This window comes from Pseudomassariella vexata, assembly GCF_002105095.1.
Source record: "Pseudomassariella vexata strain CBS 129021 chromosome Unknown BCR38scaffold_20, whole genome shotgun sequence".
In the NCBI taxonomy this organism is placed as follows: domain Eukaryota; kingdom Fungi; phylum Ascomycota; class Sordariomycetes; order Amphisphaeriales; family Pseudomassariaceae; genus Pseudomassariella; species Pseudomassariella vexata.
In genome coordinates this window covers 282,631-309,508 of record NW_024467975.1, presented here as the reverse complement: position 1 = coordinate 309,508, position 26,878 = coordinate 282,631, and the positions used below count along the sequence as shown (strand labels likewise).

Below are 26,878 nucleotides of genomic sequence, written 5' to 3'. Positions count from 1 at the left end.
CAACTTCCCCCTTGGTATACCTAGGGTGCCCTGAGGCCACGGGTACACCTTACTTCACGTAATAGGCATAGGAACCAACCCGACATCCCAACGCGCTCTCGAATAGTGAGCAGATACTTTCCCGGGTATGATCTCTTTTCTGGGGCCGAATGTGGGTAGACGACAAAGACGCACGGGACGGCTCGATTGTTCTCGGCGGGTGTGATGAGGACTAGGTGACGGGCCAATCCTATAGTCAACCTTTGGACTATAGTGATATAACAGGCTGATGGACTAGCATGAGAGCAAGCCTTACCAAAGTAAACCTCGGTTTCCTCGATGGAGAAAGCGTCGAGTACGATAGATGTATGCCTGATTCCACATGCCGCTCGGGGGCTCTCCATCGGTCATGGCCAACCCTGAAGAAGCAGCATGTCGCAGACCCGGAATTCGGTTGGGTTGCACCGACATACTCCCTTGTACGACCCTGCTGGCGCATAAGTATAATCGGGTTGCAGCTCTGGAAGACTAGAACAGTTGACCGGTTATTATTTTTAACGGCGACCTGACTTTTGAATTCTCAATCGGTCTGCAATCCGAATCTAAAACCGTCAATCCTTAGTCCCATCTGTCGCCATCGATTACAGTGGCGGCCGAGTTTTCAACACTAGCGCGAGGTGCTCGTCAACAGTTTCGGGGAACAATCTGCAAACTTGGGCCGCTACTTCTTTACCGTCGCTTATCCAATGGTAGACTTGGATGAAGGCATGTACGCCTTGCGGAAGGTCGAGGCTACGGCTGAAAGTACACTCGTCCCTGTTATGGGAAAGACCGCCCAGGCACGTTGCGAGGGAGACACCGATAGCAGTGGGACCACCTCCTCAGGACTCGGGAGGGACCGAAACGTCAGCCGGAGCTCAGGTTTCATCTGAGTGCACCAGGCGAATATCTAGGGGTGCTCTTGCAGGTATCGTTGTCGGAGCAATCTCAGAAACTGGTCTCGGCGGCTTTGGTGCTTTTTAATGTCGTCACTCGAGGAAGCAATCAACTTCAACGAATGCCACCAGTCCAGGCGGGACATATACGGACCGATATATGCCAATCAACCTGCCGAAAAGCATTCGTCTGGTAGTGATCCGTCCTCAACGCCCATGCTTGAATTACGTTGCTCATTGCCAGATCATTTTGAGTTGTGCGGACGGGATGCTATAGTGTACGAAATGAATGACAGCCCCATCGCGGGACGTGACAGTTTTACCTCCTCTCCTTCCCTGTTCTTGCCATTCTTCATTGCCGTGGACAACTTTTTATGTTGTTTTTGGAACAAAGGGGCGGCATAGTAGGAATTAGCTTCGCAAACACAGATTATTGACGGTAAGAGTAGTCACCCTATTTCAGGTTATCGACTTGCACCTCTGAGCTGCGAACTTGAGAACTTGGCAAGAATTGGCTCCGTATCCTAGTTCCGAAGTATCGTAATACTTCTCATTCGGATCCAATCTATGCTGCCACAGGTTACGGCACATCGGTATGATGTGATCCAGTATCTGCTACCGATTGTCGAGATAACTGTAGGTAATGTCCATCGAACTGGCATGTATATGAAGGCATTTTCAAAGAATAGAACAAAAACGAAAAGGAGAAGAGGCGTTGTCTCTCCTCACATGAGCACAAAGGAGGGTGCTCAGAGAAACGTGACAAACTTTCAGAGAAGACTAGGCGACCCGCAGCCTGATGTCCACGATATTCCTGTTTTGGGGTGAGCTCAGGATTACGCAGTGCTGAAGCGTCGCGGTTAATCAGCCCATACTACACAAGAAAGCAACAAGAGTGCTCTGTTGTTGGAAACCCGCGGCTGTGGCTCCAGTTAAAACACACTACCTAGGTCATTAGAAAACAGAAGAGGCGAGACTTCCTTCATACCATGCAAGGGATTTCGGCTGAATGGAACAGGAACATTAGTCCATGCATGAGAGACATGACATGCCTCATGGTTGATGATGTCGGAACCCATGCTTCGTGCCACCAAAAACGGGTCAACCGCAACCAACCTTTTGCCAGCATGATCGAAGTGGTGGAATATTACATAAGCTGCAATGAGTCGACAACATATATTGGTCAGATTGCAAGCGTAAGTCTAACGATTAGTACCGGGTACTTTATCTACTAAAGGGCTAGCTACTCAATACAGGTATTGATGGACTCACAGGAGAAGCAAGGCCACTTTCTAATACGAGCCTCTTATCTCTGTATCAGTTTGGCCTCCAAACTGCCAGACAGGCGGCTTTCGCCAGGCACTGGGGATGTGCTGTTATGCTTTTGCGCCTTATAGTGACGTAACTCGGTGGCAGTACTCTTCTATAGCTTTTCTCTCTGGTAAATATAGTGATAAAGTTCCTCATACAATAACCATATGTAGTTCATGAAATGGAGGCGAGAGGCGTTTACATCGATGGACTGAGAGTCCAGAACTGAACATCTTCCTCCACTGATCGTCGAAAATGGCACGAGAGCAAGTCAACACCGAGAAGTGAAACCAAAATTCCGAACTTGCTACCCGGACGTGTGTAGCCCGCAGAACCCACTGCTAGAGGTGGGGTGGGACATGTCCGAAAGCAACGATGAGCACATCTTTTTGCATTTCATCATGACATGGCTTATCTTGGTCTTACCGACATCCACCGCGTGCTTTTGATACTGCAGTAGCACTCTGCTGCAGAATGCTTGATTGGTACCATTGAGCACGAAATTATCCATTCAGAAACCTGGTCTTTAGTATACAAACTGCTAGCACCTACATTAGGTTCGACTCCACCACTCCACCAGGAGATACACCGAATCATCTTCAGAGTCGAGCCCATGTGAACAGGCGGTTATTGATTTTCACACTGATCATGCCCAGGATTATCTAAACTCCGCATTCTTACCCTGTCTTTAATATACCGGTTGGATAGTAGACTCCGATAGTCTGGACCGCTTGGGAGCTGATGGGACATTGCTAGATGCGGAGCTGCGCTGATCATGAGTAATGAGATCATTGAATCCGAAATGTGTCACAAACTCTAATCTTTGACGTAGCAGCTTGGCTTTTGCATGTTGGGATGAAGGCTTGCACTGCACTTCCCATGCTTCCAGACATCGGTAGTACAAGAAGGAAGTTCCTCTCTTGGATATTGCTCTTGGATATCACTCTTGTACATTGCTGCAGAATTCACAGCTGCTGCAGCTGAGGGTCGTATCGCATCTGCCCATTTTCGCGTGTGCCTTTGACCTGCCGACACGCATTCCGGAGCTCCGAGCGCACGAGTCAAATAATACGACGGCAAATCCAGCCTCATTTCAACTTGAGCACTTGCGGCGAGGATCATCCGATCTCGGGGTTTCAGGCGACAAGATGTGAGGGAACTTATTGACAAGTTCAGATCAGCAAGGCGATCCTGACTCGCGGCAGTCTGCTTCCGCAACGTCTGCAACGCAGGGTGCGTTTGTCTTGGACGAGAAAAGATGTATGTAAGCAACCGTAGGACGTAAGACGTTTACAACACGACGATTCGAACAAGGAGTTGCGCGTGACAGACGAATCAATCGATGTTGCGAGCTATCGTCGTTTGCGTACCAGACCCAGTCCTGTCGATATGGGTTCGACCATGCGTCAGAACCCGATCGACCCGTTTCGTATCCGACAGCGCTCATTAAGCGGTGGAGCCTACTTCAACCCAACCGGGCGGTCGACAAGAGCTCGAAATGAATGTGGCACATTCATGGAAGCGGTGACGAAAACGATTCGCTGAGGGGCGGGAATGTGTATGCAAGTGCATCCAAGGACGTGGGAGACAAGCTTCGACGAGCAAGACAAGCTTTTCGGGGGGGCGTGTGGGCGCCGTAAGCGAGACACCAAGAGGATGGATCGTCAAATACGTAGCGCCGGCTCCCAACCATCGTGAGACCCGACTCGTCAGGTCTGCCGGTGGCAGGACTTTCCTTAACTACTGTGGGCAAGACCCTTGCAGGAGATAGATGTGTTGGTCTAGAACTGTTCAATTATAAGTTTGCTGTGTGGAGCAATGTTATGAATCTTGTGCGACCAGCGAGCAGCAAGGTTCTCAAGGGCTGACAGGGAGCAAAATGGGTAGGCAATAGAGTCTCTCGCTCCATGTGCGAAGCGGGTCCTGGCGACACACTGGGTCAGCCATGCCTTAACTGGGGACTCTCCATTGTGCCACTTGAAGGGCCTCGCACCTTGCTCGCACCACATCTTTGGTCTGATCCTCTCGCCCACCTACCCGGCCATCTGTCTTTTCTCTTGGCAATGCATACTTTCCCCGGGGCTGCTCAGCTCTATCCAGCTTTCTCATCCGTCCCCAGTCCCCCTCACGGTAATCGCGCATCTTCTCGGAAACATCAATTTTAAACTTATTGCCTGCAGCCTGGCAGACATTCACCATCCGCTAGGCGTTGGTCGAATCAAGGCTGCGAAAGCGTCCTTCAGATCTCTCAACATGGTTTTTGAACATGTGTATGTCTTGGCCTGCCCCGTCTCTTTGGATTTCTTCCCCGCGTCATTCCAAAAACCCCATTGACATTGGCAAAATCTTGGCGCCAATGCTCCTGTCTTGGCAACGGTAACTGACGTCTCACAGCGCTCAACGATGTCCGGAATGTCGTGTAGGTCATTGCCAGATCTGAATTTTTGTCAGCTTGGGTTCTTGTGACATTGCTGTCGACCTTGGTGGATTGGCGTCTGCTGGTCTGCATCCGGGGTTTGGAGATTGTGGTGATGCAGCGTCAATCCAGGTGGCGTCTGCGTCTTGGTTCTGCTGCAGCTGCAGCCTCAACGTCTACATCACAGCCAAGACTAGCAGGCTTTCCACTCGACGCTGCTCGACAAGGCATTGCGTCTCGATGTTTGATGACGTTTTGCTTGCGAAACAGTTACTAACCTCAGTGCAGGCTATTGTTCAGCAATCCGTACTCAGGAGGAAGCACGAGTAGCACTATTATCAAGAACATCACCTCCCTATCCGTAAGTGCCGGCCCCCACCGCCAGTTCCCATCGTTGTTCTCGTAGTCGTCATTGCGTACTCATCCCTCCTCTCTTTTAGAGCCAGTTAGCATACTCCGAACGCATAGTAGAGAATATCACTACGCTCTCGGCCAACTATGCCCAGACTACGGATGGCGTCATTCAGGGCTTGCTCTACGTCCCCGACCTCCATTCGGGAGATCTTTGCAACGCCTTTCTTGATGAATACATCCCTAGCAATGCCACTCGACAAGCAAACTTACCTCCAACGAGCTACAATCTCATAGCTGTTGCACCGTGGGTCAGTCGGACCTGCACGAAGCGTCTCCTCGATGCTGCGAGGTCAGATCCAGTTCGTGGCTTCATTTTCTACCTTCCGGACACGGGTGCAACTCCACCACCTCCCGCCAGCGACCCAGTGTGGGATCTTGGTGACGATGGCAAATGGAAGACAGAGCACAAACACCCCATTTATGCCATCTCTGGCGCTAGTGGGGCTGAGATGATGCGCCAACTCAGCTTTTACTCGGGCAATCTAACGACCATTCCCTATGGTGCCGATATCACGTCGATATACGATGCAGATCCTGATGACTACGTACGAGTATGGACCGAACTGAGGGTGTCAAGTCCATCTACACTTGCTCTTTGGATGTACGTGCTGATAATCGTTGCCTTGCTTCTCTTCGTCGTTGGTACCACATCAACAGCCATGCACTGTGTTCAGAATCGTCGACGGGCATCACTCCGCCGCCGTGTCATGCGAGGTGAGATTGACCTGGAAGCACTCGGTATAAAACGAGTCACCGTGCCTATGGAACACATTCAGCGGTTTCCACTTTTCACTTACAACTACGACCCGCCTTTGCCGCCATCAAACGTCCCAACTTCACCTCAATCGCCCCAGGATTCGATATGGAAGGCGTCGGATACCGTGTCCAGGGCCACTCAAGCGGCTGATCTGTCTGCTAATTACCAGCCCCTTTGTCACATTTGCGTAGAGGACTTTGAGTCCAAAGCTACCATTATCCGCGAGTTGCCGTGTGGTCATATTTTCCACCCCGACTGCGTCGACGAGTTTCTCAACGAAATCAGCTCGTTATGTCCAATCTGCAGCAAGTCGATGCTACCACGAGGCTACTGCCCACGGATTACGAATGGCATGGTCCGCCGTGAGAAAGCAACCCGGAAGCTCAGGCCGGTGGTTGTGGATCGGGACCTGGAAGGTCCGCGTCCCAAGATACAGTCATGGAGCAGTGGTGCCAAGAAGCGGACCCGCAGTACTCCGTCCTCTCCGGTACCACCTGCGGACTCCATTGAACTACCCGAGCGACTAAGGGTAGTCTCCGAGAACAACATTCAAGACAATGGCGCGTCTCGCCAGCAGCGAATGCGAGAACTTGCTGCTCCCATGAATGATGGGAATAGTGACGATGGCTAACCTCCATGTAAGAGATATCTCTACACTATCATTGAACCAGAGATACTAACCATGTCGTAGGGAAAATCGCGATCAGTAAAATATTTCCAGGCTTCACTTGATTTGATTTACCCGGTTTCATACGGAAAGAGGTTTATTGATGTTGGCGTTAAGGGCGTGGGCAATGAAACAACGTCTGCATTGAATTGGCGTTTCGTTCGGTCGAACATGGACAGGCTCGTCTTTAATCGGGCATTTATGACGAAACGAAAATTCCGATGATTCTTGAATATAAAGTAATAGCCTGTCGCCGGGCTTTGGGGCCGTGGCCGGACTCGAGTTTCAGGTACCGGCAGAAAACATGGGTGTTTTCTTGGATAGAATTATACCCTGTCGCATTGGTTAAGTTGATAAGAAGAGAATTTCAGTTATCATAAGGCGGTTTTTACATAGTTCTGTTTGGTCTCCAAACGTATGGGCAGATAGTTCGTCAAGTCACAAGCTCAGTTTGCCTAGGAGGCAGAGGCTGACACAGTAGTATACGAGACTGGATGAGACGAGAACAGACCTCGACCGACTCTATGAAAGAGGAGGCAAGTTGTGGATATCGGCTCAGTCGGAATTTTGCATGCGCCACAATTGCGTCTACCACAGGAGAAGGTACTAGATCGATTCCCGGATTTGAGTAACGTATGTGCATATCGAACGAAGAGCAATGTCGAGAACAGGCGTCTCGCCGTGGTCATATGTTGTATTTGCTTTTCGGCAGAGCGATAGACTCAAGCGAAGGGGTGTATGCTCTTTCTAACATGTCTCCTGATAAAGGTGGCGTAGCTCTGACGTTACAATCCGAGTGCCCACAGGTTTAATGTTGCTGGCTAACTTTCTCTTCAGACGCTGTCGCAAGAAGAGGTATCCTAAAGAGAACGTAGATGCAAACCTACAGAAACTATCTGAGTTGACGGACAACAATTCGTTGCGATATCTAATGAGGCATACATCGTAATTTTGGGGATTCGCCGCAGCTCCCGTAAAGCACAACAATCTGTAGTGTCGATGTGTTCCCGCTCAACAAATACTGAACACTTGCTCCTGCAGCAAATCATTCTCATAAAACGCATCAAGTACATCTTGATCCACCAGGCCAGAGACATAAGCACATCCCACAATTCGATCGTGTTCAACATATGGTCGAAGAATTAAAGGGGCCTTCATGCCGAAGATGAAAGTCACTACGTCGCCCTCGCTAATATCGACAACCCCAACACCTGGGTATCCCGAATCGGTGACGAAGAAGGTACGGTTGAATAATTTACCCGAAAATATTGTCATCAACCGACTGGTTACCAGCTTCCTCCGGGTTTCACCAGCCGGCGACGCCAGGTCCGCCGGCAGGGTGTTCAGCCGTCCCATGATGATATTCCACACCTCCTCGTCAGTATACCCGGGTATACAATAATCACCCTCTAAGAGCGGACTTTTTGTGAGAAGTTCCAGTAACGTCTCCCCGGATTTCAGCTCGTCCGGTGGGTAGTCTCGCTGTGCTCGCTTGCTTCCCAGCACGAATTTGGCGAATAAGTCTTCAAGGATGTGTAGATGGTGGCGTAGTGCTGAAATTGTGGAGAATGAATCCGGGACGGTATGTACGACGTCCACTCTGTCGAACCGAATTCCTCGCAGGCCCAAATTCTCTCCGTTGTCTAGGAAACGCACGTCGACTGCCTCCTCCCTCCAGCTGCGATCTGCTGCGAGGGCACGATGATCCCGCCAGCCACGACGACTCTGTCGCTGGAAATCTGGCGTCCATGAAGGATACCCATTGTCCTCTCCATGAAAATGGAGCGACATGATCATGTTCTTCAGCATATCATCCGCATGTTGTGTCCAGAGTAACCGGCCGACAGATTGATAAAGCTCCATGGGGTTAATCGTATAATCGACCCGTATCCGGTGCTGGTCATATTTATTGAGCAGTCCAAGAAATCCGTAGATATAATCGTGGGGATCCGTAGCCGTGGCGTTTCTGGAAAGATAGCCGAATGTGTCGGACAACGGAATACGCCCTTCCTCTCTAACAAGGCTCCGCAGGCTATTAAGCGAGGCAAGATGGATACCCGCAATTCGATACCGCTCCCCTGTCGAGGGCTCTATGATATCTTTTCTGACTTCTTCCCATTTTCCAGCCAGCTGCGGATAATCCCAAGCCCTCGGGACAGTCAAGAAAGACAGGAGTAGCAATGACCACACGACAGACTTCTGTCCACACAGGAAGACGGGTTCACCGTCCGCAAGCAGGAACTCTTGGCGCACCCAGAGGCGTCTCCACCACTCCCGCTCGCAGATATCCTGCTTGAGAACGACTTCGACTCTGATATCGTCCATACTTGGATGGCCGCAGGGTTTCACTTGAAAGCCAGTGTCGAGCCCGTACTTCAAGCCGTTCATCCGGTCTATAGCAAAGTCCGTGTGCTTCGTTCCATCTCCAAGCCAAATGAGCACTTGAAATGCCTTTGAGTAGATACCGTTCATGAGTTGAACCTGCTCTGCCCTCTCTGCCGTGTCGTCTTGGTTGATGCACACCGCATCTGCCCAGAGTGCCTGTCGGCTGCCTGATTCGTCTGAGGTTAGGGTTGTGTGATAGTTTCGTATGTGCTTCAATGCAAGTTCTAAACTTCGCGTGACATTGAGAATCCTTCCATTGATGGTCACAGGGGCAGTGATGGTAGCATCGCCCCAGACATAGGAAAGCGCGTTGAAGGTGGGGTTGTCGTCCAGCGATACTTTCTCCAATGTGCAGACAACTTTATCATCGCCGCTACCATCGTGAAGATGGAGGACTCGTATCTCTTCGCGTGCACAAATAAGAGGTAATCCATCATATATAGTCGAGTTGGGTGCTGTCATGTCATAGGATAGTCTTGAGTAAGTAACTATACTCGAAGATGTTAAAAGTTAAAAGCAGGGTTGAGGGGATCTAAAGTACTAGGGATCGTGGAAGGGGCAAGGCAGGCAAGGTAACTTATGTTGTTATTGGTCGTGATACGACACATCACTATAAGTCTATACGATGTGTCTAGAGGTAAAACTGGTTTATTTGTGGGTTTCTCACTGTTCATTCGCGCGCAAGGTTGCAGAAGGTGAACTGAGTATGGTGGACCAGTTGCCAAGTCGAGTACCCTAACCTCCGATGAACGGCTGCTAACAGACGAGAAAGTCCTATGAGGTAGACGCTTAAGAAAATGAAACATAAAAAAGGTCAATTCTCAACGGGATGTCTGAGGTTAGAAACAGTTCTTGCTTGGATTGATTTTCTGTTGAACGTACGAAATGAGGAGCAAACTGGTACATGATGAACATTTGAAGAGTCCTACACAGAGAAATGGAATACCGTAGAGTCCAGGTCGAACGCATGTTGACTGCAGCTCAGATAAGATGAGAAACCCCGCGTCACACTAGATACGATAAATTTCGGCATAATCCTTCATGCAAGGCTGACTTGGCCGAGCCTTCAATAACATGGTTGCCTAAAAGCTGGTGGTTTCTGCCACACAGTCTAAAAGAAATTACCTATAAGGCTGCCGCAGCTGCCAATTGGACCAACAACATTTATAAATGTGCAAACATTGAAAGTCCGCCCACAAGGACCTATTGGCATGTTGGTCAACATATAGAGTCCAACCTGGTGCTGTATCGACAGCATCAGGTGTCACAACAGCATGCCGCCCCTCGCCCAGGAACCGCGGCACCTGCTGGTGGTACTGAATGCGCCGCGCCGGAAAGCGCTTTACAACCTGGTGCTGCAGATCACAGCGTACATGCGTACGCTGCTGGAGCTCCATGACAGTCCCGAAAGCTCCCCGCCTCCGTTTCCTTCAAGAACATCGAGTGCGACATCATCGCAGCTCAGTCCGCCCTCCTACTCCGAGAGGGACGCGCCGCTGTTCGTGCCCCGCTCCAACAGCGTTGCTGAAGCGGACGAGTCACCCGCGCCGCCTCAGCCTCCCAGGCGCGTGCCGCTAAGTCTAGCACTGATCCGACTTCGAAAAGCTGCATTGCTGCATTTCGACTCATGGAGGGCTGAGGTGCTCGGCAAGCTCAAAGAGGTCGTCGTTAGTCCCGATGATCAGAAGGTGATCGATGCCCGGCGCAAGCGGGCAGAGCTGCTCGCCAAGAAGAAGTCGTCGACGCCCGATGAAGGAGAAGATCTGATGAGTTTCGGGGATGAGGTGGCAAGCTCGCGAATCAAGGTCGCTGTGGTCAAGGGACCGATCACGAGTTTGGAGTCATTCCAGCATCTGTACCACCCCATCCCAACTCGACTCACTACCATCGCCTTGGATGACCGTAAGGAGGTGCTGAGTGGCGTTATGATACTCCTGTTGGCGATTGGGAACTACTCGGCCCACTCGAGGGCAATGATCTGCTACCTCGCATCAGCCTTGGAATTATCTCCCCGGTTCCTCGATAGCGAGGAGACGCAGATTGCGACGACTATGGTCGAGACTGCGCAAAAAGCGGATGCCGAGAAGAGCAATGAAATGTCTGCTGAAGCCGAAGCCCAGAAGCGCAAGGAGCAGAACCAAACCAGTCGATTTTGGAAGGTCGGGTTGGCGTCGGTTGCTGGCGCGGCAATCATTGGCGTCACCGGTGGATTGGCTGCGCCTGTTGTAGCTGGTGCCATCGGTGGTCTCATGGGATCCGTCGGCCTTGGAAGTCTTGCCTCTTTCTTGGGAATCTTCTGGATGAATGGTGCGCTTGTCGGAACAATATTTGGCGCCTTCGGAGCCAAGATGACGGGGGAGATGATCGACCAGTACGCTAAGGAGGTGGAGGATTTCCGCTTCCTTCCTCTGAAAGATGAGTGGGGCGATGAGTGGAAGAAAGATGGCCCAGAAGTGCGGCGACTGCGTGTAACCATTGGTATTAACGGCTGGCTAGCCGAGGAAGGAGATGTTACCAAACCATGGCGAGCCCTCGGGGACGAGACTGAGGTCTTTGCTTTGAGATACGAGCTGAAGGCCCTGCTTTCCCTGGGTAACTCGTTAAGAGAGCTCGTATCGTCTTATGCATGGAACGCCATTAAAGTCGAAATCCTCTCCAGGACAGTTCTCGCTACGTTGTGGGCGGCATTGTGGCCTATTCACCTGCTGGCTATGGCGTCTAATATCGACAACCCGTTCAGCTTAGCCCGGAACCGATCAGAGAAAGCCGGCAAAATCCTCGCTGACGCGCTGATTAACAAGGTGCAGGGCGAACGCCCCGTTACTCTCATAGGCTACTCTTTGGGGCAAGGGTCATTTACTCCTGCCTCAGACAATTGGCTGAGCGACGGGCATTTGGGCTAGTGGATACGGTGGTTCTTATAGGAGCACCGGTACCATCCAATCCAGGACACTGGCAGATGATGCGAACGGTAGTCTCGGGCAAGCTATTCAACGTCTACTCTAGCAACGACTACATCCTTGCCTTCCTCTACAGAGCCACGAGCGCCCAGCTAGGCATCACTGGCTTGCAAGCCATCAGCGACGATGTCGACGGTGTGGAAAACATCGATCTCAGCGCCGAAGTGACGGGCCATTTGCGATACCCCGAGCTGATCCCCAAGATTCTAACGCGGTGCGGCTTCTCTAACATCAATGGCGGCGAGGGTGAAATCGAGAAGGAAGATGACATCCAACTGCGTAACGAAGAAGTGGAGCTGGGTAATTTGATTGATATCGATGAGCCACCAAAGAAGATATTAGGCCCGTCGAAACACAGGCTGCAGGAAATGGAAAACGAGAAGTTCGACGCTAGGGTAAAGAACGTCCAAGAGCTCAAGAGCGACATCTTTGTTAAGGATGACAGGCTGATGGGTAGTAAGGTCGCGGAAGATCATAAGGCGCGGGCTGTTAGTTCCGTCGCGCCTACGCCATTGGCAAGCCCGCTACCGGAGGCGAATGATCCCTTGACTACGAGTGGTTCAAGGTCGACATTGGGGGCGGCTAGGGGAAGGGCTGTGAATGAAAGACTACCGCCATATTCTGGATTAAATACTACAGCACAGGAATACCATGCCGGTGGGGACAGCAGTGACGAGGAAGGGGGTATAACGATGATTAATAATGATAGTGACATGGACGACATGGTGGAGTATATGGAACCTTTGAGAGTCGATGATGAATTGGACAGGGTAGCGTCCTGAGGAATTTGTCGTCCATGATTGCAAAATGTTAGTTTACTGAAATATAAGTCACCAGTACCAATATATTGACACCACTAAGGGTGTTATTTCAACGAGGAGGATATGAGCGAAACGCTCACGCTTTGGTCATCTTAGCTCTCAGCACTGTATTGACACCTACGTACGCTCAGTAGATGATCTGTGAGGCAATATGCAAGGGCTGGTCCTGTCTAGGATTTACTGAGAAATATAGAAATGGCTTCGAAGTGACTAGAAATGCTGAGCGAAGAAAGTGATGTTATGATGCACCTCTCTAGGCAATGTGTGAAAACGAGAGAAATATACGGCCCATGACGTACACGCGTCGGTTGTGGCCCACGTATTCTGCCTTACACAAGTAATCATCCGCGGTGAGAGGTCCTTAATACGGTGTGCCAAGCTCTGTCAGCATGAAGCTCAGGATAGAGAACCGATGCTGTAATTCGTGAGTCGACACGGGTGGGGTACGGGTTTTAACAATGGGTAAAGTAAATACGAAGGCGCTCTAGTATTTCCAGAACGATACATAGGTGAGTAACTATTTCCCAGGGCGGGTATGGATATGGGACGTTATGGTAGAGCGTCGTCTGCAGTAAACAGAGCGAAACCAGGTACCGGACATGACTCTTAACACGCACGTATGCACTTGGCGTATGCTTATACAACGAACGCGAGGGTAGTAGTGCCGATTTCCCACACGCCTTGACTTCTTATCGCAGGTATATAGGGCCTTTTAGTATACAGCTTTATTCGATAAACATAAAAATAAACTCATATTACCCTTCGGATTGCAGAGAGCCCGTGGCGACTTGATAAGTCCATCCTTTCGAACGTGATATCTGTAGCCAGGCCAGTAAGAGCATATATGCGATCTCGGCCATCCGCACAGAAAATCTGGGAGAAAACCTCGAGAAGATCTACTGTGCCATACTCGTACCCAAACCCATGTCTTTCCAATGGTAGCACGTGATGCAAGTGAGCTTGATGGTTCCTCAGAGATCGGAATCAAGACAATTATCTTGAGAATTCGCATTCATGGATTGGAATAATTTCCGCAAAACAGAATAGCGTTCGGGTTTAATAACACCTCTTGTAAACCCCAGCGTGGACTGAACCAAGGAAGGGACATCAGGCCCTCCAGAGCCTGCTCTGTGGCTATGGCAGCTTCCTTCCAAGGAGATTTCTGGCGTGTCAGAAGTGCAATCTGTCTCATGTGCGAAGCACCATGGAGCGAAGTCTCCAACCAAACCAGTACCGAGGCGCAGCCACGGTAGTCCTGGGCCATCAGGGGTATGTGCTTTGAGTTCTCGTCGTCATCCTTCTGTTCGATGCACAGAGCATCAACCCAGAAACTTCGCACCTTCATGGGACGTTGCAAGCGAAACAGTGCTTCCTACGGGTTGATGGTGATCTTGAGAGAATGGGTTCCGTGGACGACGATTTTGTCCGGAAATATTGGCTCTCCCAAGGTGTACGACACAGACTTCGAGGAAAGGGTCAGTCTCCAGGATTTAAGTCGCTAAAGATACCGTGTATAGGTGCAACAGGGTCCAATGAGGCTTGAAGATCCAAAACGCGAGTGTGCGTGTCGTCGGAGAGGGACTTGTACTGGTCGGACGGCAGTGATGTACTCTCGATCTCAACAGAGGAAGAGGAAGAAGAATTGGCAGATGACGGGGATGCTGAGGTGTTTCCCTGCCGTTTACCATGGTGGGTTTTGTTTTGGTGCCCAAAGTTTCATTGTGTGTGTGTCGTAAGATCAATTCGGCTATGTGACAACCTGCATTCTTTACATTTTTATATATTCGCCTTTTCCCCAGCCGTATAGCCAATAGCGATTTTCCGTGCTTACCTTATCAGAACTGTTGATAATCGAACTCTCTAAATGTAGTTAAGAGAACGCCCCGCTGCTAACGAATGTTCCATTGGTTACATGTACCAGATCAGAACTTGCTGTAGAGGACATAACACTATTCAACGAAAGACAGGTTTGAGGAGGCAATTTGGTCTCCGACTTAATCTCTAATCTAGATCTCCCGCTCTTATAGTTATCCTGCTGAGGCGCCTCAGAGCTCTGAGTGATAGCTTTCACGGATGCACACGGTAGGTAGTATTCTAAATCCATTTAAAAGGGTCTCGAATAATAATCGTATTGGTGAAAGAGTTGGCTTTTTGACCGCCTCGATTATTGAAACATAATGAAGCAACGAGGGAGTTTAGTCAGGAAGGAAGAGAGAAGGGGCAGGTTGGAGACTTGAGACCAAGGAGATATATACTATCGGATTCCCACCTCAAGCGTAACCAGTCAATAGCTCCATGGGAAGAACGAGTCACACAATCCACCTCGTTCTCATCCATTGTCGAATCAACTGGCTTGTTGATGCCGACGAAATAAGTCGGTCGTTTGACCCTCTCGATTGAGACCCTGAAAATACCCTACCAGTTGGCGAACTCACTTGAAGTCAACGACAACGGCAACAACGGGGCACTGCACATGCCGCCAGCTAATCATGCAGAGAAGGTCTAAGATGACTGGGTATGAATGCTTGAGGTGTCGAATCAGGGTCCAAAATGAGATCGACCGGCTCGATCGATAGTTCTGTAGTGGATAAAGTACATTTGCGGGGTGGTGCGCATTCGACGCCAAACAACTAGGTTCTGGTGAGTTTTCAACATGGCTTGAAGGGAGTGGGGTCTGAGTATATTATGCGGTTGTTGAAGCAAGTGAAATCGAGACGGGGCTCGTTTCGAGGGGAAATACTCAAAATAATTTGACCCACTAAGCTACAAGCAATGACAGGCAGCCAAGGAGGTAAACTGCAGTATTTAACGCTCGCATAGCGCTGCAAAGCCCACGATAACGGCGAGCTCAAAATCCTCCTAGAGCAACATCGTGAAATCAAGGACAGCATATAGTGTTACTGTTGCCGAGTCTGAGTCAAGTAAGTCTCTTGTTCACGTAGCCGTGAAGTCGCTGGTCATGTTGAAAACAGTGATAATGCCCTGCAGACTAGCACTGGGACACAGAGCTTCGGATTAAGATTGCTGGATTCCCGAATGCACTGCCGATAACTCAACAAATGGACCTTACTGCATACGCGAGCAGACGTACCGATTTTACAACCAGTTAATGCTGGCGATGTGCTTCGTGTTTGTTGATCCTGGGCTTAGGCTGAGGAAATTATCCTTGGCTCTCGGGCTGTACTGGCGATGTTCAGACTGACCACAGCCCATGATTCCTCCACTATCAGCTGATGGGGCCCCTAAAACATGTGATGGTCAAACCTCTGATGGTTTCCCCATTTCGACACCTGTTGGGGGAGCTCTGGTGTCGCTGATAATTGTGCCGCTATTTTCACTTCCTCGGGATCACATACGGAGCCATCGAGTTCATCAGGCATGTCCTGCTTCCTGAAATATTGCTGCCGCGACATAGTTTAGATACCCCCTGTTGCTTTCCGGGGCTCAGAAGATGCTAGCGCTGTCCGCACGAACTCTTGTATCGCAACAGACACTCATGTTCTGGAGGGATCGGGGCCATGGTGCTCGACATTCTGGGCCGTCTCATCATGAATCTGCCCGGGAAGTCGTCTCCATTGCTCTATTGGTGCCGAATCCGATGTCATTGGATTTGGCTTGCTCGGCTACACGCTCCAACTCAGCAACAATATCCATTGAAGTTGGAGTGATCTTACTTGCGATAACGCCGAAAAAGAAGTTGCAGACATTGGAATCGTGGACAGCTTGCCTCGTGAAGTCATCGCAAGTCGATATACTGGCGCGCTCAAATGTTCTGGTTGCTCCTGCCCGTGTAACGGAGTTTCGGGGTTCCTGCCCGCCAAGACATCTCGGATCCTCGGGAGTGGCTTCCTGCCCCATAAGATTCCACAAAATACAGCTTTACTTTCGCGGAACAGAGTTGTTCCATCGAGCGGCAGTTATCGTAGTGAATCCTTGTCGGTGCAGATGTAGCGCGAGGCCGCGTCTTGGTTCGAGCTGTAGCCATAAGTTAGGGCTGGTGATAACATCAAACGCTGCCTTGAACGAACAACCCAAATCCATCGTGTAGGACATTCTCAGGTAGCTCGTTTCCTCATGTTCTAACCTGCCTCACGCCTCCAAGATGCCTCCTGCACCCAGCACCAAGGGGACAGGTAAGAAAGGCGCTGGAGCCAAGGTCCAACGGAGCCGCAACACAACGCCCATTACAGGCCCCCCGCCTGGGACGACCACCAGCATCCCGCCCGTCGAGACCATCGATGCCGAGTTCCTGGAAATCAAACTTGAATCCATCCGCAGCATCACGTATGAAGACTTAGCCGATTCGAACGCCTCCAATGCCGTCATACCGGATTCCAAGAGCCTCGACGGCCTCATAACGCGATTGGGCAGGCTCCATGAAATAATCGAGAACCGGGGCTCAAATTGTGATAAGGGAATGCGCCTGGTGGCAGGGCTGAGAAAAGCACACTTTGATGAGATGGCAGCTAGTAGTAGAAGAGATGACGAGAAGATGCGGGATGATGAGGATAGAGACAAACGAGCCAACAAGAAAAAGAGAAAAGCAAATGACAGTCTTGCGCCTCAGGAAACCAACACTGGTGAGTTTATCTGCCGTTTGCAATACACGTTGTTTAATCGCATCAATGATTGTTCTGTTTTTTATTACTTTATCTTGCGAAGTCGCGACACATGGGTTTCCTCGGATGGCTCTACTGTTCCCTGCCCAGCTGCGCACTCCAGTCTTTTGGCGAGTTCGTTGATTGATTTTGGTGGATACACGCGACTCACCCGCTGTTCGGGGCACTTTCGATTTTCTTGGTAGCAACCACAGGATACAACAATCTGGTCCCGGCCATTGAAATGATCATTCCTAACGAAACATACCCTAGATCGTTCGTCGCCATTACGAGAGTCGAGTAGCAAGCCACGCAAGCTTTCTCGTGATTCCACGAGCTCCTCTCTCTCACCTGTCGCCAAAGAAACCCCCAGCGCCATGGAGGTAGACGAGAAGGCGAAGCTTGAAGACAAAGACGATGACGAGTCGAGCTCAGAGGATGAGGGCGCGCCTCCCCGTCGCGAAGCACCGCAATTCCAGACGTTCGGTGAGGACCCGTCCACCTTTCCCGACCCTACAGTCTACGAAATCCGACCGACGAACTCGAGCATGACGACGGACGAGCTGAAAGAGATCTTCTCGGTCGCCGTGTACCCCGAAACAGACCTTGCAGACCAGATTGCTGGCGACCCTCCCGACAAAGACTTCAGCAATGGCAAGGCTTCTAATCAAATCAACTTCAGCTCCTTCACGACCTACGTCGATCCATATTTTCGGCCTTTCGCTGAGGAAGATCTCGCCTTTCTTAGAGAGCGAGGCGATCGGTTCATACCGTTTGTCATGCCTAAGAGGGGCAAGCGGCACTATTCCGAAATCTGGGCCGAAGAAGACGGCGCCATGTCTATTGACTCGAGTCCGCAGGGCAGGGATAAGTTGCCTCCCAACCAGGCTCGGGGCAGCATCGACAATATTGACGACGACGTTGCAGAAACCGACAAGCTATCTGTGGGGCCAATTCTTTCACGGCTGCTCATGGCTATGCGCCCAGAGGCTAGGGCTCCTCCAGCCGAGGACAAGGTGATGACGAATGGTGTCAATGGCGACGCTGAAACTAAGGATGAAGCTGCTGGCGAACCTAGTGGGCCCACGAATGGCGAGGAAAATAAGAGTCTTCCTCCCGCCTCGTTCATGCCCGAGTCATCGAGTGAAGCGTGGAAGAAAGCCACCCATCCCAAGCTTGACTACAACCAAGTGGACGAACGCATTAAGCAGGAGCTGCGCCACATTGGTTTCTTGCCCCAGGAAGGCTTCGAGGGCGACTACGACGGCCATTATGACGATGAGGTGGCAGCCCGTCTACGACTGTTACAAGAGCGCCTCAAAGATCAAATGCTCATCAACGGTGCGCGCAAGGCACGACTTACTGAGCTGGTCAAGGAGCGCATGGCCCACCAAGAATATCAAACAATTCTTGAAGATCTTGACACACAGGTGCAGGGGGCATACCTCAAGCGCACGCGGACCATGGGCAAATCTAAGAAGGCGAAACGCCCTGGCGGTGCAGGCGGTGGCAGTCATCCAGCTGGTAGTGCCGCGGCGGGTATGGCCCGACCGGGCATCGGCGACGTAACCAAGACACTAATGGAACGTCGGCGGCGGTGGATCGAGAACATCGGCACTGTGTTTGACGACGAGAACCTGGGCAAGGTGCCGCGGGCGACGGATCCCGATAGCACTATCTTCAAGCCGGCGATGATGGCGGAACTCATGAAGGCCGAACGTCAAGCTTGGGATGAGGAAGTCGAGGAGGAATGAGTCTTATTTATGATAGAGCACTTGATTACGGTAATGACAAAAGGGTAGTGTCATCAGGATTAGGTAACGATACCATGGATCGGCGTTGGGAGTTCACATGGAGGGGATACAGCACAACTCTACAGTTTTTATATTCGGAAGACCGCCGCAGCTTTTGATAGCTGTCCTTGGGTGTCAAGCATTGCAAATAATCAACAAGATGAATCATTGATTCATCTGTATACCCAATTGCGCTATCATGAACTGGAATGCAGGTATACCATCGAGACACCTCCCTACATCCATGCGAGAGCAGAACATGACTTCGGACTTATTATCGCCGATATCATTCTCCCTACGTCGTTGGGCTCTTGGACCCCATTCTATACGAGTAGTGTTATCAGACTTCCCAAGAGCCATGCGGGGTAAAATCGATTGAGTCTGGACGCCAGACAGGTCTCGGGATCGGCTCACATCATGCTTTTCCACCCAATATCTTCGGCTCCTTATCAACCTGCAGCATTGCGGGGTATTCGGTAGCTTCGCAACTATGGCTGCTCAACCCCACAGCCGACGGAACTCGCAGCTGACAGACGGCAGGAGGAGACCCGTCTCACAACTTAGATTCGTAGATCCGTGTAATCTTGCAGAGTAAAAGTGACAATTTCGTGATATAACGACCGCCTATACCGAGTTCAAATACCCACTGGAGTGTGATATCTGCCCAAGATGCATCTCGTCCCGAAAGAGGTTAGTCTGTGTGTTTCCGTCCCTAGATACTCGTCGGCCCAGAGGGTGTTACCCTTACGTTATGAAGTGCTATTTTGGAACTTTTGGATGCATGGTTTTTGTCAACTCGCAGTGGATCTTGCTAACATGTTACAATTGCACCATAGCTCGACAAGCTTGTCATCTCGCAACTGGGCTTCTTGGCGCAGAAGCGACTGGCTAGGGGTGTTAAGCTGAATCATACGGAAGCTACGGTAAGCTGCTTTATTTACCACACTCACTTGTACATCGAGCACACCCTTCCCTCCTGACATTGTTTTCCAATGTATATCGTACAAGCCTCTGAACACCCTGGCTAATAACTCCCACGGGCTCTCATTGCCTCCAACCTCCAGGAGCTCATCCGCGATGGCCAGCACACAGTCGCAGACCTCATGACCATCGGGTCGACGATGCTCGGCCGGCGGCACGTGCTCCCCTGCGTGCCATCGACCCTGCATGAGATCCAGGTCGAGGGCACTTTCCCCGTAGGTACCTACCTAGTCACCGTGCACAACCCTATCGCCACCGACGACGGCGATCTCGCCAAGGCTCTCTACGGCAGCTTCCTGCCTATCCCCTCACCTGACCTCTTCCCCTACGCTGCGGCTACGGATTATGAGGCAACCAAGATGCCGGGCGCTGTGGTGGCCATGAAGGGGCAGAGGGTCGTACTGAACGAAGGGAGGAGAAGGGTCAGGGTGAGGGTTACGAGTAAAGGGGATCGGCCGATCCAGGTGGGGAGTCATTATCATTTCGTGGAGACGAACCCGCTGCTTGAGTTTGATCGGAAGCAGGCGTATGGGTTCCGGCTGGACATCGCGGCGGGGACTTCGGTCCGGTTCGAGCCGGGGGACGCAAAGACAGTGACGCTGGTTGAAATTGGCGGCAACAAGGTCATCCGGGGCGGAAATCATCTGGCCAGCGGTCCCGTGGACTTTTCGCGTGCTGATGAGATTATTCAGAAATTGCAGCAGGCGGGCTTTGCGCACGCGGCTGAGGAGCCGTTGGGGGACATGGCGGTGATCGAACCTTATGCCTTGGAGAGGTCGGCTTATTTGACCATGTTTGGGCCGACGACGGGGGATTTGGTTAAGCTGGGGAGTACGGACTTGTGGATTAAGGTCGAGCGGGATTTGACCAAGTACGGGGACGAGTGTAAGTTTGGGGGCGGCAAGACGCTGCGAGAGGGGATGGGTCAGGCGACGGGGAGGTCGGACGCGGAGACGCTGGACTTGGTGGTGGTGAATGCGCTGATTGTGGACTGGTCGGGCATCTACAAGGCGGATATAGGGGTCAAGGACGGCTTCATCGTGGGGATTGGCAAGGCGGGCAATCCGGACGTCATGGATGGGGTTACTGAGGGGATGGTCGTGGGCAGTTGCACGGATGTCATTGCAGGCGAGGGCAAGATCATCACGGCTGGTGGGTTGGACACGCATATCCATTTCATCTGTCCGCAGCAGGCGAACGAGGCGATTGCTTCGGGTATTACTACCATGCTGGGAGGCGGTACGGGACCAAGGTATGCGACGGGCCCCCATTTTCTTTTACCCCTAATGTGTGAGTGAGTGTCTGACCACATACAGTGCCGGTACAAGCGCTACAACCTGCACTCCCGGTGCGAACTACATGAGAGAAATGCTCCAAGCCTGCGACAGCCTGCCTGTCAATTTCGGCATCACAGGAAAAGGCAATGACAGCGACCCCAAGGCCCTCCGCGAACAAGTCTTCGCCGGTGCCTGCGGCCTCAAACTGCACGAAGACTGGGGCACCACCCCCGCCGCCATCGACTCATGCCTGTCCGTCTGCGACGAGCTCGACGTGCAGTGTCTGATCCATACCGACACCCTCAACGAATCGGGCTATGTGGAATCTACCATCGCGGCCTTCAAGGACCGGGTAATCCACACGTACCACACCGAAGGCGCGGGCGGGGGTCACGCCCCAGACATCATCAGCGTCGTTGAGCACCCCAACGTGCTGCCCAGCTCCACGAACCCCACGAGACCCTACACGCGCAACACGCTCGACGAGCACCTCGACATGCTCATGGTCTGCCACCACCTCTCCAAGAACATCCCCGAGGACGTCGCCTTTGCTGAGTCACGCATCCGCGCCGAGACCATTGCTGCTGAAGACGTTCTGCATGATCTGGGGGCCATCAGCATGATGTCTTCCGACTCGCAGGCTATGGGGCGGTGTGGGGAGGTCATTCTTAGGACGTGGAATACGGCGCATAAGAATAAGGTGCAAAGGGGCACGTTGAAGGAGGATGAGGGGACGGGCGCGGATAATTTTAGGGTTAAGAGGTATGTGAGTAAGTATACGGTCAACCCGGCCGTGGCACAAGGGATGGGGCATTTGGTTGGGAGTGTTGAGGTGGGCAAGTTGGCCGATTTGGTGGTTTGGGATCCGGCTTGGTTTGGGTCCAAGCCGAGTTTGGTAGTCAAGAGTGGGTTGATTGCTTATGCGCAGATGGTGAGTTTCGAACTATCCTCTCTCTCATCCACTCTCCCACCCCCTCCTCCCTTTTTCTCTTTATCTTCCCTCTACATCATCCACACCCACCACCAACATACAACGTACAGACTACTGACAATAACCCAGGGTGACCCGAACGCCTCCATCCCTACCGTCCAACCCATCATCGCCCGCCCCATGTTCGCCCCCTTCGTACCCCCAACCAGCGTCCTCTTCGTATCGCAAGTCAGCATCGACAGCGGCGCCGTCGCCAAGTATGGCCTGCGCAAGCGTGTCGAGGCCGTCCATGGGTGCAGGACTATCAGCAAACGGGACATGAAGTTCAACGACGTCATGCCCAAGATGCGTGTCGACCCGGAGAGGTACACCGTCGAGGCCGATGATGTCGTGTGCACGGCTGAGCCGGCGGATGAGCTGCCGTTGACGCAGGCGTGGTTTGTTTATTAAGTGGGAGTAGATTAAGGGGGGAGATATGAGGCAGGGTGCTGAAAATATTAGTCGCCAGGTTGAGTTGGATAATTTGAGATATTCATACTTGGGGCACAGGATTTAGTTACGTTAGTAATTACCGAATTTGAAGAAACGTCTGTTCCTCTTAAGAAAAGCATAGACTCGAGCCATAGCTGCTTTCATTAATGAACGAATCTTGCGAGGCGTTGGTTATCTAAGTGCCAAACTCGAAAACTGAATAACAGAAAGTAACATTACATTACCCTTATAGACATCGTAAAGCCGAATCGGCTTTCTGCTAGAGTATAGTCGGCTAGATCCAGTATTTAATTCTTTATCACATATACTGTCAGCCTTACAATAGGCCTACTTGTTTGATCCACGAGTCTTACCATATTCAATTTGGCTCTTAATACCTCGACCCATTCACGGGACTTCTGCGGGATCAATGCTGTCATACGAGAGCAGAATAGCTTCATTACAATATTGAATAATCGAAGTAATGCGTCAACTCAAGGGGCCAAAGCAAGTACGGTCATCATGTTTTAATTTATACGAAAACTCTACATACACTACGTCTTAAAGAAACGCTCTGCGACGAGGACTCCTAGATCTCCCCTATGTCCGGACCACGCCGTCCCCTTTCCTTCCCACCCTTTAGTGAACAGTATCGTAGCTCATGCAATTCCAAAAATAACCAAACGCGGGAATCAGCGAACTCGCCAACATGAGTTCATTGCCCACATATCATGTAGGGGCCAACGCCTTAGAAAAGCAGTACAAGGCCGTGGGTTTCAAAGACACGAAACAGGAAGAGGTATCACCGAAAGGCAACATAATAGAACAAGAAACAACCAGGCAATCAGGATACGAATCTCGTTTAGGCGCTCTTCTTCTTGCGACCGGACTTCTTAGGCTCCTCGGGCACAGGTTCCGCAGCTCCCTTGGACTGTCGCTTGCGCTTCTTTTCGGGACTGGCAACAGGCGTCGCGGTCTTAACAGCGCTCGCCTCTCCTTCCTCAACTTCCACAGCAGCAGTGCTCTTGCGCTTGCGAGTGGCCTTGGGCTTGGGGGTCTTAACAGCTTCCTCAGGGCTTGCAGGGGCAGAAACAGGAGCAGCCAGCTGTAGTTGCTCGGCAATGGCGTCATGATCATTGGGCAACGCAGCATCCTCTACACCGGATACAGTTGGGTGAGGGATCGCGTTGCCGTCGGCATATGTGAGGGCGTCTTGGTCAGACATCTCTCTGGCCAAGGCATTGCCAGCCTTGTAGGAGTGGACACGGGCGTTATACAGGCGCAGGTTGAACTGGTAAGCGTTGTTCCAAGCCTGGAGCTCCAGTTAGCAATTGACACATGTCTGCCAGCACGACGAGCGCGACTTACCATCTTCTCCTGGGGAGTCATAGAAGCCCAGCGGCGCTGACCTTCCTCTTGAACGGCACCCTTGGGAGCCTCTTCGCCGAGATCATTGGCGATGATTGGGCGGGCAGTTTGCATGTAGAGGAAGTAAGGAGTCAAGGGCCTTTTGGGAGCATTGGGATCATGGACGCGCTTCTTGCGCTCCTTCTTCTCCTCAGCTGCAGGAGCAACGGCTTCAGCAGCCAGCGGCGCAAACCCAAAGGCAGCATGGTCCAAACTAGCGAGCGCATGCAAAGACGGAACGTTGTCTAGTGAGGTGGGTTCTCCCAGAAGGAGGTTGCTCTGGCGAACGTAGTCTGCAGCAAACGATCTCAACAGGTCCTGTATCGTGGAGAGTCGTGCATAGACCTTGAGTAGTGTTAGCGTCTTGTTTCCAGCGCATGTATAGCGTGATAACGTTAAAGATAAGAGCTTTGATGGAGCTCAAGGTGTGGTGGGCTGAGCTGTCGCGGTGTGGGGTCGGTTGGGTCCAAGCTCCCGCGAATGCGGGGTTCGCAACATCTCACAATGTAAACATGATGGATGGAGACGCCCTTCAACGCGTTTTTCGCTCGTGCGAGGTGCTCTTGAGATGGCAGTGCGGACACGTGGTCTTCGACATCGCCGAGAAGGAAACTACATGGGCGCATTGTGTTGAGTGGGGACAACGTGTGTAAGAGACATGTTGCTGCCAGGCTGTTATGCAATTGCTGCGTGGTCGAATACATCATGGCAAATATTGTGGTTGAATGTGACGTGGCAGAGGATTGTGGGTAGAGCAGATGTCAAACAATGTGGGAAGAGACGCGAGTCCAGTAGGAATAGTGGACATATAGTCGGGTGCAAGGTTTCAGGCTTCGCAACTGAGGTCATGACAACGATGATATTGCAAGATGTGTGAAAAGCGAACTTACCGAGTCGCGAACGCGGACGTATTCTGCGCGGTTGATCACAAGCGTCGCCGCATTGTTATCAGGCAGAGCTTGAAGGATGGGCAGAGGTGCAGGCTGCGGCATGGCTGGGATGGGTGCTGGAGCGGCGGCGACTGGCACCTGAGCCGGTGCAGCTGGGGCGGCCGCTGCGTTCTTCTTGGGGCGGGCCATTATTAGTGATGGCTGTCTTGTAAGGGTTTGCGGTTGTGTTAACCGTGTTGTGGTGTTGCAATTTGTCGGGGCGCAAATTTGGGCTTTCAGGCTCTCCAAGTCACAGGTGCTGGAAAATTGAGAGTGGTGAATTTTAGGGAGGGAAAAGAAGTCGTACTTGCTCGGGCCTGGAGTTGGGGGGGGGGTGTCAAGATTTTATGCGGGCGGCTCCAGCGCAGAATCAGCCCGCCCAAAAATTCTCTGCTGGAGCTCGAGCTGCCAAAAAAAAAAACCCACCCACACCTCTGGGCTAGGTCGCAGACACTGGGCTACACCACCTCTACCACCTAACCGCGCTCACTGAGCGAGGTACCTGTAACTCCAAGAGCAGGATTTCTCCATAACAACTTGAAACCAAAAAGCCTTTGTTATTCATATGCAATTAATTTCATAGTAAAATACGCATCACATTTGGTCATTACTCTCATTTTTTTGTCCTGGAATGAGACGATTTCCCAGCGCAATTCGCGATGGCGATGCCTTAAACATAGCGACGCGGAAGGCACGGGTACTTATACTTAAACACAGCCCATCCACTGATCCCATTCCAATTTTGGAGATCAGTAAAAACAGCGGCGAAGCACCTGGGCACTGATCCAGGGTCCCGAGGTCCCTGCGATGGGGTACTTTGCCAAATCGCTTGCACAAGTCAACTTGTAATACCTTCAGTTCAATCAAGTGCATGCGGACTTTTGCAACAGGGGCGAATGGGCGATGAATTATGCTGAAAATTTAATTGTAGCTTTTCTGCATTCAATCTCGAATTTTTTGCACCTGCGTGGTGTACTGGGAGCTCTGCGGCTTGGGTGGGATTATTCGCGATGTTTAGGAGGATGCTGGCCCGTAAGGGCTCTCAAGTAACTCGTTCATGGTGTTGCGATGCAAGTTTGCGTCGCTGAATAGCCTGTACCACTGATCGCAGCAGATGACTGGCCAGCCTGGCAGTATTGACGAGCTGCGACTGTCCAGTTTTAAAGCGGCCAGAACTCAAGGCAGACCTGTCCCCAAGCAGCGACACCATCGGCCAACCCCCTCTGCAGTTCGCCCAGAAAATTAATCCCATCAAGCAAGCAAGGCAGTGTACTCCAGTGCTCAAGTGGGTGATTGCCCATCTGCGCGCACCGCCAGCACCACAACTTGGGCACTGAACGACGCCTGACTGTGGTATGAGCAGTGGCTTCCAGCTTTGGGACGAGCCGATCGAGACCTAACCTCAATTGCTGGAGAGAGCCCCTCAATTGACCTCTACCTGGAGCTCCTGTCTGAAGTCGCTCCCGTAGACCACCCCCCAATTCCCCCAATTCAACCGCCTAGACCCGAACTCGGCAGCTTTTCTTTCATCCTCAGCTGCTTCTGCTTCCGCTCCCCCGCTGGCCATCCTCTCCCGAGGTCGCCAATTTGCGTTCGTCACTGAAAACCGAAGCAACGAAGCAAGTGAAGCTGAGGCCGCTCAACTCGTGCTAGTGGCCACCTAGGCACTCAAATCCGACATGGAAGTTACACGCCTGGAAGTCGTCACTTCTGTCACCTCTGGAAGTGAATACCGTCCAGGGCCCATTGCCGTGAATACTTGAATACTCCCATCTTCTTCGCTTTTCCCACTCTAGTCCAGAAGTCTGAGGTGCCCCACTGGTGTTGCTGTACCTGTTCTGACCGG

At 51.6% G+C, this 26,878-nt stretch overlaps 7 protein-coding genes across 7 annotated transcripts; 4 read left to right on the top strand and 3 right to left on the bottom strand.

Moving 5' to 3' along the window:
- Positions 1 to 4,478: 4,478 nt before the first annotated feature.
- On the top strand, positions 4,479 to 6,443 carry BCR38DRAFT_490186 (uncharacterized protein; the record flags this gene model as incomplete). The annotated part of the gene is made up of 3 exons (XM_040864487.1): positions 4,479 to 4,495; positions 4,930 to 5,002; positions 5,082 to 6,443. 3 exons carry the CDS (start codon positions 4,479 to 4,481, stop codon positions 6,441 to 6,443), a joined length of 1,452 nt encoding a protein of 483 aa, XP_040710564.1.
- A 908-nt stretch (positions 6,444 to 7,351) lies between these two features.
- Positions 7,352 to 9,447, bottom strand: BCR38DRAFT_449921 (heterokaryon incompatibility protein-domain-containing protein). The gene has a single exon (XM_040861330.1). It carries the CDS (start codon positions 9,324 to 9,326, stop codon positions 7,491 to 7,493), a length of 1,836 nt encoding a protein of 611 aa, XP_040710563.1. The 5' UTR covers positions 9,327 to 9,447; the 3' UTR covers positions 7,352 to 7,490.
- Positions 9,448 to 9,913: 466 nt separating this feature from the next.
- On the top strand, positions 9,914 to 12,702 carry BCR38DRAFT_449920 (uncharacterized protein). The gene is made up of 3 exons (XM_040861329.1): positions 9,914 to 11,683; positions 11,749 to 12,219; positions 12,286 to 12,702. The coding sequence occupies exons 1-3, from the start codon at positions 10,139 to 10,141 to the stop codon at positions 12,604 to 12,606; spliced, it is 2,337 nt and encodes a 778-aa protein (XP_040710562.1). The 5' UTR covers positions 9,914 to 10,138; the 3' UTR covers positions 12,607 to 12,702.
- Positions 12,703 to 13,547: 845 nt separating this feature from the next.
- BCR38DRAFT_109547 (uncharacterized protein) lies at positions 13,548 to 14,083 on the bottom strand. The gene has a single exon (XM_040853362.1). The coding sequence runs from the start codon at positions 13,988 to 13,990 to the stop codon at positions 13,658 to 13,660; it is 333 nt and encodes a 110-aa protein (XP_040710561.1). The 5' UTR covers positions 13,991 to 14,083; the 3' UTR covers positions 13,548 to 13,657.
- A 2,474-nt stretch (positions 14,084 to 16,557) lies between these two features.
- BCR38DRAFT_449915 (histone acetyltransferases subunit 3-domain-containing protein) lies at positions 16,558 to 19,401 on the top strand. The gene is made up of 2 exons (XM_040861328.1): positions 16,558 to 17,225; positions 17,517 to 19,401. Exons 1-2 carry the CDS (start codon positions 16,748 to 16,750, stop codon positions 18,995 to 18,997), a joined length of 1,959 nt encoding a protein of 652 aa, XP_040710560.1. The 5' UTR covers positions 16,558 to 16,747; the 3' UTR covers positions 18,998 to 19,401.
- Positions 19,396 to 22,866, top strand: BCR38DRAFT_449913 (uncharacterized protein). The gene is made up of 5 exons (XM_040861327.1): positions 19,396 to 19,726; positions 19,873 to 19,959; positions 20,077 to 21,269; positions 21,334 to 22,225; positions 22,355 to 22,866. The coding sequence occupies exons 1-5, from the start codon at positions 19,706 to 19,708 to the stop codon at positions 22,673 to 22,675; spliced, it is 2,514 nt and encodes an 837-aa protein (XP_040710559.1). The 5' UTR covers positions 19,396 to 19,705; the 3' UTR covers positions 22,676 to 22,866.
- Positions 22,867 to 23,208: 342 nt separating this feature from the next.
- On the bottom strand, positions 23,209 to 25,406 carry BCR38DRAFT_449911 (uncharacterized protein). Its single transcript, XM_040861326.1, has 3 exons — positions 24,994 to 25,406; positions 24,065 to 24,448; positions 23,209 to 24,008 (listed from the first exon to the last, which is right to left on the bottom strand). Exons 1-3 carry the CDS (start codon positions 25,180 to 25,182, stop codon positions 23,559 to 23,561), a joined length of 1,023 nt encoding a protein of 340 aa, XP_040710558.1. The 5' UTR covers positions 25,183 to 25,406; the 3' UTR covers positions 23,209 to 23,558.
- Between the last annotated feature and the right edge of the window lie 1,472 nt (positions 25,407 to 26,878).

Excerpts from the sequence above, each read along its gene's own strand:
- BCR38DRAFT_449921 (XM_040861330.1), bottom strand. The coding sequence starts at position 9,326 with ATGACAGCACCCAACTCGACTATATATGATGGATTACCTCTTATTTGT.
- BCR38DRAFT_449920 (XM_040861329.1), top strand. The coding sequence starts at position 10,139 with ATGCCGCCCCTCGCCCAGGAACCGCGGCACCTGCTGGTGGTACTGAAT. Across the intron at positions 11,684-11,748 it reads AGGTGCAGGGCGAACGCCCC|CGACGGGCATTTGGGCTAGT; the intron begins GTTACTCTCATA and ends CAATTGGCTGAG. Across the intron at positions 12,220-12,285 it reads ACGAGAAGTTCGACGCTAGG|GTCGCGGAAGATCATAAGGC; the intron begins GTAAAGAACGTC and ends ATGGGTAGTAAG.
- BCR38DRAFT_109547 (XM_040853362.1), bottom strand. The coding sequence starts at position 13,990 with ATGAAGGTGCGAAGTTTCTGGGTTGATGCTCTGTGCATCGAACAGAAG.
- BCR38DRAFT_449915 (XM_040861328.1), top strand. The coding sequence starts at position 16,748 with ATGCCTCCTGCACCCAGCACCAAGGGGACAGGTAAGAAAGGCGCTGGA. Across the intron at positions 17,226-17,516 it reads GCCTCAGGAAACCAACACTG|ATCGTTCGTCGCCATTACGA; the intron begins GTGAGTTTATCT and ends AACATACCCTAG.
- BCR38DRAFT_449913 (XM_040861327.1), top strand. The coding sequence starts at position 19,706 with ATGCATCTCGTCCCGAAAGAG. Across the intron at positions 19,960-20,076 it reads TGAATCATACGGAAGCTACG|GCTCTCATTGCCTCCAACCT; the intron begins GTAAGCTGCTTT and ends TAACTCCCACGG. Across the intron at positions 22,226-22,354 it reads TGATTGCTTATGCGCAGATG|GGTGACCCGAACGCCTCCAT; the intron begins GTGAGTTTCGAA and ends ACAATAACCCAG.
- BCR38DRAFT_449911 (XM_040861326.1), bottom strand. The coding sequence starts at position 25,182 with ATGGCCCGCCCCAAGAAGAACGCAGCGGCCGCCCCAGCTGCACCGGCT. Across the intron at positions 24,449-24,993 it reads ACGTCCGCGTTCGCGACTCG|GTCTATGCACGACTCTCCAC; the intron begins GTAAGTTCGCTT and ends ACACTACTCAAG. Across the intron at positions 24,009-24,064 it reads TGACTCCCCAGGAGAAGATG|GCTTGGAACAACGCTTACCA; the intron begins GTAAGTCGCGCT and ends CTGGAGCTCCAG.